Raw genomic sequence first — 14,620 nt, forward strand, 5'->3', positions numbered from 1 at the left:
CGATCTACAAGCTCACAGCGCCTTGCGCTGAGAGGAGTTGTGAGATTGTAGATCTGCTATTTTTGGCTGAAGTTCCCTCAGATTAGGGATGCTAGGGTTTAAGTGGTTAATGTAAAAAATCCTATCACACAAAGATTTGTTATTACTTGTAACATCTAAAAAAAAAACAGTCTAAATAACTTTAAAAAGCATGGGGTCAAAAAGCCTAGGGGGTAAAACCAGAATAGCCAACTGAATGCTTTATTAAAAAGGAAAGTAAGAGAGAGGTCCTCTCTCTTAACCCGTTCAAAACAGGCACGCATTTGTCCAACCACTTAAACCATTATTTTACACTTTGGCAATTCAAAAATAGCAGATACAAGCTCATAGCGTGGCACCGAGTGCCGTGCTATGAGCTTGTAGATCTGCTATTTTTTGAAATAATCTTTTTTTTGTTGCAAATCTTTGAATATATATATTTTTAATACACAGATCTTTGCTTCTGACTGTCAAATTATTTTCTGGTGACCAAATACATATCATTTTGTGGGTCCTTGACATTAAAAAGTTTGAGCACCACTAATATAGCACCATAGTTTTTTTTTTTTTAGAAAACTGTTTTGTAGAAAAAGACAAGACATTTGTAGAATCGGCATCAGTCTTGGTTGAAAACATCAACAGACTGTGGAGCTCTGAGCTGGTCCAGGAGTGAGTTCCACAGTGGAGGGGGGTAAGCTGTACAGAAGGCCTGGTCAACCCTGCATGGCGCGAGCTTAAAGGGATAGTTCACCCCCAAATTGACAATTTTTTTCTAACGATTAGTCACCCCATGGTGACTTGAATTCATGGATATTTTTTTGTTTTTGTCGCATTCCTAAGTCAATAATTTGATGACCGGCAGCGGTTCCGGTAGGAGACACAAAGAGTCTCCTTTGTGTCTCCTACCGGAACTGCTGCCTACCGGTCCGCTGGTCATCAAATTATTGGCTTAGGAATGAGACAAACATTTCCATGAATTCAAGTCTCCATGGGGTGACTAATCGATATACTTTTTTTTTTGGGGTGAACTATCCCTTTAAGGTGATGGGGGTACAGAGGCGGTTATTGTTTCCAGAGTGAAGGTTGTGAGTGGAGGTTTGTGGCTTGAGCAGTTCCTTGAGGTAGGAGGGGGCGTTACCGTGAGCAGAAGGACTGTGTTCCAAATGTTACTTGAGTAAAAGTACAAAAGTATTGGCATCAAAAGTATACTTATGCTACAGTATCACCAAAGTAAAAGTAGGCCTACTCAAATTTTACAAAATGTGTCAATAGCAGATCTAATGAGCTCACAACAAGTCACGATGTGATGCGTTGTGAGCTTGTAGATGAGATATTTTTAAAAAGCTGAAGTGTTAAATGTATTCTTTGCAATAGTAATACAAATCTGCTAAGTCACTTGTAGCTAAACCTGTCAAATAAGGTAAAATTACAATATTCTCCTCTGTGATGTAGTGGACACACATGGGTTAACATTAACAACCATCTAATGCAGGGGGTCACGAACCCTTTTCAGCTAATTCCTAAAATCACTCACTCACTCACTCACACACACACACACACACACACACACACACACACACGCACGCACGCACGCACGCACGCACGCACGCACGCACGCACGCACGCACGCACGCACGCACGCACGCACGCACGCACGCACGCACGCACGCACGCACGCACACACACACACACACACACACACATCCTGTCTTATAGGTTCGACATGGCGGTGGCTGCCTGTCATGCGAGCAGCCCGACACGACAACGCAGATGCCAAATAACAAAACCCACATCCTCTGATTTTTTTTTTAATTGAACACTGTTCTACGTGACCTCCATACCAACACACCATCTACCAGGGGTGTCAAACTGGCGGCCTGCGGACCACATACTGCCCGTTTGTCGCTCTAGCTGTCTGTACCTGTCTCCTCCTTGCTGATGAGCTTGTTGTGTTTAGCATAACAATAGAATAGAAATAGAATAATAGAATACATAGCTGCACACTGTGCAGAGCTCCCTCACCGGAGAGCTTATTATGTAAGCAATGGGTCATTGCATTAAATTACGTGGTCAGACACTGTAGAAACTAGTGATGTGCGGGTTGACCCGTTACCCGCGGGTCCCGCGGGTCAACCCGCGGCGTGGGTGGATAGTCAAGATTTCAGAGGCAATTATGCGGGTTGCGGGTGTTGCGGGTCATCAACACCACTCTCACACGCAAAAAAAAATCACATTTAAGCCTATTATTAATATTAATATTTGGATAAAACTACCATTAAAACCCATCATAATTATTTAAAGTTTTTATCATGATCTGACAATGTCAGTGTGGGTTAATTCCCGACAGCCTGGTGCTGTTGTGTCTCACAGCTCTGCAGTTATCCGATAGATCAGCCTATTCTTCGTACCATGGTGTTGCGCGTTGAAAATATCAGACCTACAAGCTCACAACACGTCGCAACGCGCCGCGTTGTGAGCTGGTATGTCTGCTATTTTCGATACGCAACAACACCGCCATACAGCGAAGCACAAATGAAGCTTTACACAGCTGCATCTCCTCCTAATCAGCGCTGCCGCGTACGGGTGGTTCGCTCGGGTGTAATGATAAACTAGCCTGGTAACCATAGACCCCGCCCACTCTCTGAGTGGACTGCCTCTTGGTCTGGAGTTGTAAATGTGAACCTAAGACTTCTCCGGTACAAAATGCGTTGTCCAATGAGAGGCGGAGGTGGGCGTGGGGATCCCTTAGGATTGGTCCCCTTGTAATCCCCGACACTGGAGCCAATTTCAGACTGAAGCTCCACGCAGCTTCAGTCTGATAATCAGGCTAATGATAAACAGAACCGGGGTACCGAAGTGATAGAATATGAACCAAGCCGGACCCACTTGACGATAATAAAACCCGTCAAAACCAGAACTTGTATGGGTCGTGGATATTATACAAGCAAGCACAGTGACTGTCTGTCTGCAATGGATAAAGTGTTCGTGGCGAAAGTTGGTGACACACATTGCAGCTAAGGCAAGTAATCAACCTCCCTTGCGCCATCATTCATGTATAACATTAACAAAACTAAACACAAGCTGTAGGTTTTGCATATTAAGGTTGAATGAGATGTAAAGGCCAAAACATTTGTTTATACTGATGTGTGAATAGGCTACGGTGTCGCGCAGCAGTTCACTCACACTTAAGGCCTTTGCAGACAGGGTGCGATTTTTCGCACGGAAAAAACGGACAATATAATTTTTTTAATGAACACATGGTTCTCAATGACCTCATGCACACCGGCTCCGAATTTACCGTGCGGCGATGCGATGCGGCGATGAGTTTTTTTCCAATCGAACCCAGTTCGATTCATCCGTATTTTCGCATGCGGTAAAAACTGATTGAGTAATCGCACCCTGTCTGCAAAGGCCTTCACTCATGATTATCTACTTTTTTTTCACCGCGGGTCGTGGGGCGGGTCGAGTCGTTGATTTATACATCGTTTTGCGGCGCGGGTTAAGGCGGGTTGGTTTCCGTGGCGAGGCGTGGGCGGGGCGGGTTCATGTCAATAACCCCAATAGTCCTACATGAGAAACTGAAGTAAGAGTCTAAACATTCACTTTGAAAATGATACCAGAAACAAACCATCATGAAGTGAGTGTTTATCCCTGCAATTTATCTAAAGGACTTAAGAGGGGCTGAGAACTCTATGCTATATGGACACTTCAACTCTGTAGACTCTGTAGCCTCTGGGCCCGAGCAGCACCCACAGGGACACTGCACTCTCTACTGCTCAGATGCACCAGACAAATTGAGTTGAGATCAAACACCACCTAGACTCCACATGGCCTCACATACCCTGTGTGGCATAAAGCCCACAATGCAAAACAAGTTGATCTACCCAGACGTTACATGTGCACCGTGCAACCAGCCCCAGAGACTTAAAAATAAATGATTACTATTGTATATTTCATTTTATATTCACATAAATGGAGACCAAAAACATATATTCCGTTTTTGATTACATTTAAGGTGTACTATTTCTACAATTGCTACAAATTGCTACAAAACCTGTGGATAGCCAGTCATTCTGGGCATAAAGAAATAAGTTGAAGGGTAAACTAGAAAAAAGTGCTCCTTGGAGCACAGGTCTCCGCCAGGTCAGGTAGGTTATTGTGGCCTCCTGGTGGAGCTATAATAGGCCAATGTGAAAAGGGTGCCATTTATTCTTAGGCCTTTCACGGCAATCAGATGCAGCATTCATGATTTGAGGCATTTTGTTCCAAAAATGTGTTTTGCAAAAATCTACCAGCTGGTATCAATAAAATATAATAATGAATTAGATGGTTGCTCTCTCCTCATGTGTGTTAGTATGAACATATTGCAGTTCATTCATCACATATCACCAAGACACATTCATTATAGTTTACAGTTCTTTCAAAGGCTGCATTCTAACACAAGCTTTACAAACACGCAATGCTGCTTTGAAAAGGAAAAAGACTCCATTTAAACAATGTATATTCCACATTAGATTCAAATAAAAGAAATAACTTTAATTACTTCATTACAAATCAAAGTATTTGTACAAGAGAGAAACAGTTTAAAAGAGTTTAACGTTTCGTATGTGTGAAGTCAAAGTCAATGTTACTGTGTTGGTGTGTTTACACAGTAAAATCCTCAGTGTTATTTATTATGTGTATATTGTGTATATTAGGCCTGGGCAGTTAACCAAAATGTGTGTATACTGTACTGTATATTATTTCAGTTTTTTCTTTACTTTAAATATGATCTCACTGCTCAACACCAAGACATCTCATACATCTCATACACATGACAGGAAATAGGGCAAAGGAAATGCTCAACCACACAAGAAGGCAAACACACACACACACACACACACACACACACACACACACACACACACACACACACACACACACACACACACACTATCCTGTTTTATAAGTTCGACATGGCAACATCAGCAGCCCGACACAAATTTATTTTTATTGTATGACACATACATACACAGAATAATGTCTGACCCATTTCCTGGCGTGGCTTGTACAGTACAGTGCCGTGCTCATAGCAGTGAAGCAGCCCGAAGACGTTCCACCGTCGGCCGGCCGTACGTATTTGACCACGTTGCATTCCTTCAGTGTTTGCCAGTGTCTTCTGCTTGTGTTGGTCCACTGTGTTTGAGTTAATGCAACCATTCACATGAGATTTTAGAGCATTTCATGCTTCTGTCATGCTGACAGCATAGCCGCGGGAAGACCTTTTAGGTTGCGGGTGCGATATGCTAGCCTGGTATCCAGCCTGCTTCGCTACGTTCGGCGGACTTTTTTTTCTCTCTTCGCTTCTCAGTCTGGAAAGCCTCCCATTGGGAGGTTTTGCAGAACTACACTGGAACTACATATGTTACGTTGGGCAACGTCGTTGCTGATTGGATGTTGTTCAAACGAATGACGAATCACAACGATCACACTGTTTTTTTGGTCCCGCCCCGCACCACAGACCAATCAGAAGCCCCAGGTTCGATTCGAACCTTTTGGCATGTCCCGCCTCCCTTGGAGATAGGAGGCTTTCCAGACTGAGAAGCGAAGAGAGAAAATAAAGTCCGCCGAACGTAGCGAAGCAGGCTGGATCCCAGGCTAGCGATATGCGCGCTCGTGATTTTTTTTCGCGGTTTTGGGGGTTTTTGGTCACCTAAATTTGGTTTATTCGATTCGGGAGGGGGGGGGCGGCCGCACCCCTACTTCCCGCGGTACTGGCTGACAGGCTTTATGGATATGCTTCTTTTCCAGAAGAGCTAAAACTGCTAGCATAACCGTGGTATTAACTGTGCTTGATTGGCCAGCCAACTCTCCGGACCTGAACCCCACAGTGAATCTATGGGGTTCTGTCAAGACTAAGAGGAAGATGAGAGACACCAGACCCAACAATTCAGATGAGCTGAAGGCCACAATGTGGCTGATCACCTCCATGGCACACCACATTGATAAAGTAATTAGGTCGTACAATCAACATATTTTTCCCACTGGATTTCTTGGATCATTACACAATTTATAGGCCCTGTTTGTGCCAGATTACATTTTCTGCCATAGTGCGCTTTTGTCAAAACACACTTTTTGCTACTATTCCTACAGAGTCTGAATTTCCTTCCAAATTTTGCGGGCCCTGAGAAGGCAACCCGGCCTGGTGGAGTCCTTTGCTCCGAGGAGCACACTTTTCTAGTTTACCCTGCAGCTGAACCCATCTGGGTTGGAGCTACAGTGTGTCTGCGTACCGATGAAGATTGACCACTAAATGCTCCGTGCTCATCTCCAGTGGCCAAGCAAAGAGGAAGCTGATTATGTTCTTTGCCTCAAGGACAAGCTGCAGGAAGCACAGATTTTGCTGTGCTGTTTATTTGCCCAATCTCTGTGAAACCAATGTTACCACATTTCCTCAAATTTCAACAGAGCCCTCTTTAGAAATCAAATAAGCCAGAAACATCGACACTTTCTTCACATGCACTTCCCATTCACTCACAACTGACCTTTGTTATCCCAGATAAAGCTAGTTATAAGTCGGATGATTTAGGTAGAAAGATTGGAAGGCACTGGACCAAGTATAAAACACTTTGGAAGGTATACATCTTTACACATTGCACTTTTCCCGTTAATGATAGAGGTAAATTGCTCCAATGTTGAAAATCTGCTGTCATCTTGTTCTCTGAGCTTACTCATCACTCACCATCCTTCATTTAGTGGAAAACTCTTGAAGTGCCTTTCCTTTTTTCTGGTACATGCTTCCTGCTTTTCTCTGATGACACCACGTTGTTTATGTGTGTGCGTGTGCGTGTGCGTATGCGTGTGCGTGTGCGTGTGCGATGTGTGTGTGTGTGTGTGTGTGTGTGGGTGGACACCACATGTGGGGTCGCGTCTGCAGAGCATCACCTCGTACCGTATTTCATTTTTTGTGTTATCCTTTTAGCATAGCTTGTGACCGTACTACCGTACGGTGCTCAAACTTGTAAATAAAGCATTCCATATATACATTTTGGCCTTCTGAAAATAGCAGATCTACAAGCTCACAAAACCTTGCATCGCAACGCATTGTGAGCTTGTAGATCGGCTATTTTCAAAAGGCCAAAATGTATATAGGGTGATTGCCAGAGTTAAAACATCGTCTAATAGCTGCCCTTGCCAGCGATTCCGAGCGTTTTCACTAAACTTTGATTATTAAATTATATCCACTAATCCACGATTATTATCCACCCACCGATCGCTTTAAAAGACGTAGGGGGGTCTTGTAGAATCGCTGTGATAATCCATTCCATAGTTATTGGCAGTTGAATGTAGCTTGTTTTCGCCAAAAACTAACAGAAAGCAGAGATTTTTTTGTTTTATAAATCCTATAATACGGAACGAAACCAGCTCCATTTTGTTGTGATCATGTGATCTTTGGCTGTGCTCTTCATCATCATCATCATCATCATGATTCACAGGCTGCGGAACAGCGCCCTCTAGCATAAACCACTGGGCCAAATGACGAGTATGTATACTTTTCATGCCACTGTCAATGGCAGTCAATGAGTTAAGATGTAAATTTTACGTCGTGGCATTACCAGCTGGTTTTGAAACCTCACGGTCAAACGTAGTCTGGTCAAAACGGCAGAGAAGATTATTGGAATTCATGTCACACCCTCCAAAACGTCTTTGAACAGTCCACTATTCAGCGGGCCAACAAGATTTTTGTCCGACTCGTCCCACGTGTTGAACTGTGAGTATGTGCTGCTGAACTCTGGTAGGAGGTAGACAGGGCTCCTCTGTGTGAGCACAGTAGATACAAACATGTGTTTGTCCCTCTATCAGTTAAACTTATCAATGACAATGAGCTCTCCACTGAGGTCAGACAGAATGACAGGCTCTGAGATAGTACGCAGGCTTTAATGTCCGCCGATGGAGAGATAACAGGCACACGATCAAAATAACAATTCTTCTACATTCTCTAATTGTGAAGACTTCTTGTAAATGAAGTAATGCAGATGTTTAACAATAATTTAACTCTTGAGAGCGTAAAATGAAACCAAAAGGACCGTAAGGGTCCATTTGGTTTCATTTTACGCTCTCAAGAGTTAGAGATCTAATAAGGGTCCATTTGGTTACCAACTCTTCCATCATTTAGCTGGGGACCACCTGGAACCCCCTCAAGGACCACTGGTGGTCCCCGGACCACTTGTTGAGAACCACTGGTATAGATGACTGTGATGACTGTATGTGACCTCAACTTGATAAGTGTCTCACTGTCTTTGTGTATGTTGTCTTTTGTGCTGCAGCATTTAGTCCTTGACTCTAAAACAAATGTATCCTGTGAGAACCTTGAACATTGAACCTATACATATAGGTTTTTGATAATGTATCGGTCATTATTTGAGCTTTTTGATTAAATCTGCAATTATGCAGCTGTCCCTATTTTGGGCATATCATAGGTGAAGAAGTTCAAAGGTTTTCCAAAACAGCCAATCTACATGCAACGTATCACAATCGCAATCGCAATCTATACAGTACTTTGTTTTTGTAGAGTAATGTAGAAATGTCATCCCCACTGAAAAAACCCTCATGATGCCGAGTAGATGTCACAACAGAGGACACACCCTCCTCTGTTAAATACCAGTGACTGTGGAAGTGTGACACTTGTTGCATTTCAGTCCACTATGGCAGGAGGATGGGTCAGCCAGTTGACAGAAGATTTGAAAAAGAGTCCTGTGTTGTCAAACGCTGGATTCAGCTTTGTCCTCGTGGGACTACAGAAGCTTGCCGAGATGCACTTTGAGTGTCCCTGTTATGGACTGTTGAGCAACAAACTTTTCTCGAGCCTCTTTTTTGTCATTCCCGCCTTCATGTCCTACCTTCTGATGGTGGTCATCAAAGACCGCAAATTTGACGACCTTTTGGATGTGTTCTCCACTTTCGTCCCCTCCTTCGTTTGGTGGATGTTGCTTTCACTCGACGGCCGGTACGTGTCGTGTGCCAAGACAGAATGGGAAGGTAGATATGTGGTTCTTGACAAGGCGGGTCCGCTGAGATGGTGTGAGCCAAAGACATTTGTTAACTGTACACTCAACAATGGCACTACACTCGCACGTCGCGATTGCATGCTCCTATCACAATGGTACTACGTTCAATCTCAAGTAAGTTATATATTGTCCTAATATACAGTGGTGGACAGTAACAAAGTGCATTTACTCAAGTAGCAATTTTATATCTGTACTTTACTTGAATATTTTTTATTTTTGGATACTTAAGAACACTTTCACAATAAGTACATAATGAATTAACCACTTAAGCCTCATTTCAAATATAGTGAAAATAGCAGATCTACAAGCTCACAACATATTGCATCGTGACAACTTGTAGATCGACTGTTTTCACGATAGTTTTTTTTTTTTTGGGGGGGGGGGGATTGAATAAGAACATTTACTTTGTAATTAGTACTTTTGATACTTAAGTTTAAAAAATATATATTGAAGTATTTTCTGTAGGCTACTCCAGAACTTTAACTCAAGTACAGATTTGACAGAGCAACTTTCACTTGTAGTGTTTGACCAGGAGTATCTATACTTTGACTCAAGTACTGCGGTTGAGTACTTTGTACACCATTGGTCATATACTGTACATTATTTATGGGGTTAGGGTAGTATCTTTCACATAAAAAAACTTAAATAATAATAACAACCCACTTCTTTATTTCTGTAAACAAAGTGTTGTGACAATAGAGTTGATTCGGCTCTGGTTCTGATCCACAATGTTTGATTGTATTGTATTGTATTGTATTGTACTGTAGGTCTATTCAAACACATTACCAGTGGCATGCAACATTATCATTATCTCCTTGCCAGAATCAAAGACATATTGGTTTCACATTATGTCAAACAAACACTGTCAGAGGTTCAGTGGCCATCTTGTTTGTCAACGTTTAACATTATATGAACCACCGCTTAACTGTGTGTTTTGTGTCCCAGATGATCGGATTAATCCCTCTGACATACGTCTGTGGGGCACTTGTGATATATCTAACCAGGAGATACAAAGACTGGTGCTGCTCTTGCAAAGAAGAGGACCCTCCCACATCAAATGGGCAACTGAACAGGACGGTGGGTAACACGAAAACTACTTTTATACCTCTATCGGCCCATTCCCTGTTTGATATTTCAAAGACTGCATTTTTTTATATCATGAATAGTGAGGTGTATTATTAGCACTCACTCTAAATAAATACATAAGACACATTTTGCCTCCATAATGTTTCCTAAAACACAACATGCTCTTATTTTGATACTGTTGTCCCTCTTCGTAGAGGAGGAAGTCTATGTTCTCTCTGACCTCGATCAGGAAATCTTGGTCCATTCTTGTCCCCTTTTCAGGGGAGGTCCCTTCTGCTTGGTAGCATATTTTGGATGTACTTACCGTCTTACCCAACTTTTGTTGAGCCACTCGTGATGGTTCTGTAGTGTTTTCTTACTCCATGGACCGTCAATTACAGCCACCATCTCCTTCACCTCCTCAAAGATTCCATTTGTTCCAGTTACTGCTGTTATTATTCGGTTCATCGGGTCGTGTTCTGCATGTATGGTTAGATACACTGGTTTCACACACTCCAGCCATCTCCAGCTGTGTTGTCCTGTGAACTGATCTGGGATTCAGGGATGCACGCCCCCTGTCTGCCTCCCTACTCATTATCACATGTTGTTAGAACAAGTGGAGCTCCAGCAGAATCCGGCTCCAGGCTTCTGAGCGGTCCACTCTAGCCTTAGCATAGCATATAGCCACTTAATATGCTGAAATGCTCCTGAATTTCCTCCCCCTCTCCTCCTTTTCCCCTTACATTCATTACTTCGGTCCAAAGCTGCTTTCTTGTTGGTCTGTCTGTCTCCCACGGTCCTCGTTTTCTCAGGCTTAGCCTACCTCCTCCTGTGGAACACAAAACCATTCACCTTCCGAACCATTCTCCCATACCCATTCATTTTCATTCATTCTGGGCCCAAACCTTCTCCTCCTCTGTCCCTGGCTCTGTCCCTCTCTGATGCCGTGTCATCTGGTAACCAGTGGAGGAAAGTAACTAAGTACATTTACTTAAGTACTGTACTTACAGTAAGTACAATTTTGAGGTATTTGTACTTTACTTGAGTATTTCCAATTTCTAATACTTTTACTTCTACTCCACTACATCTCAGAGGCAAATATTGTACTTTTACTCCACTACAATTATTTGACAACTTTAGTTACTAGTTACTTTTCAGATATAAATTATTACATTATAAAGAATACATTAACCACTTTAGCCCTATTTTATACCTAGGCTATTTGAAAATAACCGATCTACAAGCTCACAACGCGTCGCATCACGATGCGTTGTGTGCTTGTAGATCTGCTAATTTCTATTTTCAATGATATTTTTAAAGCTTGTAGATCTGCTATTTTCAATGTGTGTTTGTAGTGTGTGTGTGTGTGTGTGTGTGTGTTTGTGTGTGTGTGTGTGTGTGTGTGTGTGTGTGTGTGTGTGTGTGTGTGTGTGTGTGTGTGTGTGTGTGTGTGTGTGTGTGTGTGTGTGTGTGTGTGTGTGTGTGTGTGTGTGTGTGTGTGTGGCGTTTATGTGTGTGTGTGTGTGTGTGTGTGTGTGTGTGTGTGTGTGTGTGTGTGTGTGTGTGTGTGTGTGTGTGTGTGTGTGTGTGTGTGTGTGTGTGGCGTGTGTCGTTTATGTGTGTGTGGAGTGCAAATGAGCCCCATTTGAAAACAAAGGCGACTTTCTGTAGTCGGCTACAACAGAATAGGGTGAGGGGCTGCTAATGTTGATTTTTAGTTTTTTCCCCCTGGATCTTGCCCCTACACAAGGACAAGCTGGGTTTACAGACCGGGCCATGGCCTCGTTGGCCCCAATGACGATACGCGCCTGCTTCATTCACACACTCATCACCAACCTGATTATCTATTTGTATTACTTAAATGCTTCAAATCAGATATGATCATCCATACATTTGCTCTTATAAAGTTGTGATAATTTCACTGTTTGTTTCATTTTATTTGTGTAGGAGGAGATGAAGGAGATCAATATTAACCTGGACGTCTATGAATTCATTTTGCGCAAGAAAGGTATGTTCTTCTATTTTTATTTTTATTTGATTTGATTATTTTATTAGTTTTGAGGTTATTTGGCTTAGTTTTGAGCATTGCCTAGATTATTGCGTGGGTGAAATACGCTCTCTACCCCATCCTGTGCCTCTCTCTCTTTCTCTGTCTCTCTGTCTCTCTGTCACATTATTTCTCTGTCTTCTAAATCCTAACAGTTTTCTGGAAAACTTATGTTGCTATAACAGTGGTGCTCAAACTATTTAATGTCAAGATCCCCCAAAATGATATGTATTTGGTTGCGGACTGAGCTCGTATCTGATATTTTTGAATTGCCAAAGTATGAAATCATGCTTTTTAGCTCAAATCTAAAATGACACAGATGCTTTCCCGGTCTTAATAGGTTAAGTTAAGATGTGGCTGTCAGTGAGGCAAATATCGGCTGAGTACCGATGGGTGACATCCAATCACATACTGTATGGCCGATATATATCGGCGCATCCCTACAAGTCACAGTACATAATGTACCCTCCGTTATCAGATCTAATGTGATTGGTAGAGCATTAGAAAGGTTATCAATATCAGACAATAAACACAACCAACCATCACATTTCTTCCACCAAAAGAAGGATAGGAAGACGGGAAGGTTCCACAAAGACCGCCTCTACACTAACACAAGGATCTTCAACGTTTATTTCAGGCCAAGGACCCCTTAGCTAAGAGAGAGAGAGATGAACCCCCACTACATTATATTGTGTAATTTTCATCATTAATGTCAAAAGGATTCTAAACCAAGCGCTCAAAATGATCGATACATGTATCCCCAGATAACAAGTCAATACATTCATTGTTATCAAGATAAGGAAACAACCTAATGCATTCATTACACGTGGCCAGTTATTCATATTTTTCTTATTTATGGGAGTACATTGTTGATGATAACTTCAATTGAACACTTCAAACGTCTCTGAAATTTGTGACAGTTCTATGATGGCATAACATGCAAATAGACATCATTGTGAAAGAATACTGGTGACTCATATGAGCTGTATTTATAAAGCAAATTGTTTTATTGAACTTGATTCTGATTACTGATGACTAATAAAAAAAAAAAAAAAAAGTAATTTGTGTTATGAAGGGACAGATGCAGGATCTATTAGGAGTTTATTTTGTTTATTTATGTATTTATTTATGCATTTATTTATCCTGTTTAAAGGATACTTCACCCCCAAAATTACCTTCTTTTCCCCCTATTGATTACTCACTAGGGCTTTCCCCTGGTGAGGTGGCGCAACAAGGGCTGACAACTGGAGATGTGGCACTAGTGGGCAATGGGGCACAAGAGCTGCTTTCACTTCCACTGGTCAGCTCTAGTGCCCCATAGCCAGACCTAGCACAGCAACAGTGCCTCAACACAGTACATCGTCGACCAGATCTCCACTCCCAGATCTCCGCTCCTCTTGTCCATCTGTCACTGCAGGCGTGTATGCCTCTTTTGCACCAGAATATTTCCCAAAGGTGCCTCCACCATTTACATTGGCTAGTAGTACAATGTCCTCCTTTTGGCTGAATGAAAGTGACTTGCTCCGGCTGTAGCCAGTCTGCTTACATTATGTAGCTATAGCTAGCTAGACTGCCTGCTAATTGCGAACGCGGAAGGAGGCGACCAAGTGGAGCTTACTATGTAACCCTGCTCGGGTTGTGTGTGTGTCTGTCTGTCTGTCTGTCTGTCTGTCTGTCTGTGTGTCTGTGTTCATGCTCTCATTGGCTCATGCCCCCATGTGACTCACATGCGTGCACTGCCTGTAAGCAGCCACCCGAGTGCGCCAGAGTGCAGGAATTTAGACAATGCTCTGATTACAATGCACAACACACACACACACACACACACACACACACACACACACACACACACACACACAATATTTTTAGAGCTGCGTTCGCTTCCAGCGTTCGCGCGTCTTACTTGTGTGTGCAATTGGGAAATAAGTGATAAGATGCTTTTTCCACCAAGGCTTGTTAACTCAGACAGTGCTTTTCGCAGGCAGGCCGTCAGTTGCTCGGCATGTGAACACTTTCGCCTAGCGGCTCGTTGGGCCTCATGAGCCTGGACACGCCTTCCTTGATGAGGAAACTCACACAACGACGGGGGCGTGGTTTGTGAAATGGTCTGGGGTTAAAGACATACACACATCCCACTGGACATCCGTTCTGCTCCACGTTCAGTACGTTTCGCAGAAACGTTCAATGACAACATTTTGAATCCCCAAAACGTTGCATTTGAACATCATCCACAGATGACGACCATGTAGAGTCAATTGTTGATTTTATGTTGCATACTAACGAACCCTAAACCTAGCCTGGGATCCAGCCTGATTCGCTAGTTCAGGGAGTTTCTTTTTCTCACTTACACAAAGTGAGAAAAAAAATCTGCTGAACGTAACGAATCAGGCTGGATCCCTGGCTACCCTAAACCTAACCCAAACCCTAACTTTAACCTCACAAA

The 14,620-nt window shown here is 42.7% G+C and overlaps 1 protein-coding gene across 1 annotated transcript; it reads left to right on the plus strand.

Annotated features, from left to right (window-relative positions):
- Nucleotides 1-3,650: 3,650 nt before the first annotated feature.
- On the plus strand, nt 3,651-13,801 carry LOC308093686 (uncharacterized protein; the record flags this gene model as incomplete). Its single annotated transcript, XM_080440015.1, has 6 exons — nt 3,651-3,655; nt 5,809-6,007; nt 8,697-9,179; nt 10,011-10,142; nt 12,078-12,138; nt 13,383-13,801. 6 exons carry the CDS (start codon nt 3,651-3,653, stop codon nt 13,496-13,498), a joined length of 996 nt encoding a protein of 331 aa, XP_080296141.1. The 3' UTR covers nt 13,499-13,801.
- Between the last annotated feature and the right edge of the window lie 819 nt (nt 13,802-14,620).

Source organism: Gymnoscopelus braueri (genome assembly GCF_963280865.1).
Source record: "Gymnoscopelus braueri genome assembly, chromosome: 10".
In the NCBI taxonomy this organism is placed as follows: Eukaryota; Metazoa; Chordata; class Actinopteri; order Myctophiformes; family Myctophidae; genus Gymnoscopelus; species Gymnoscopelus braueri.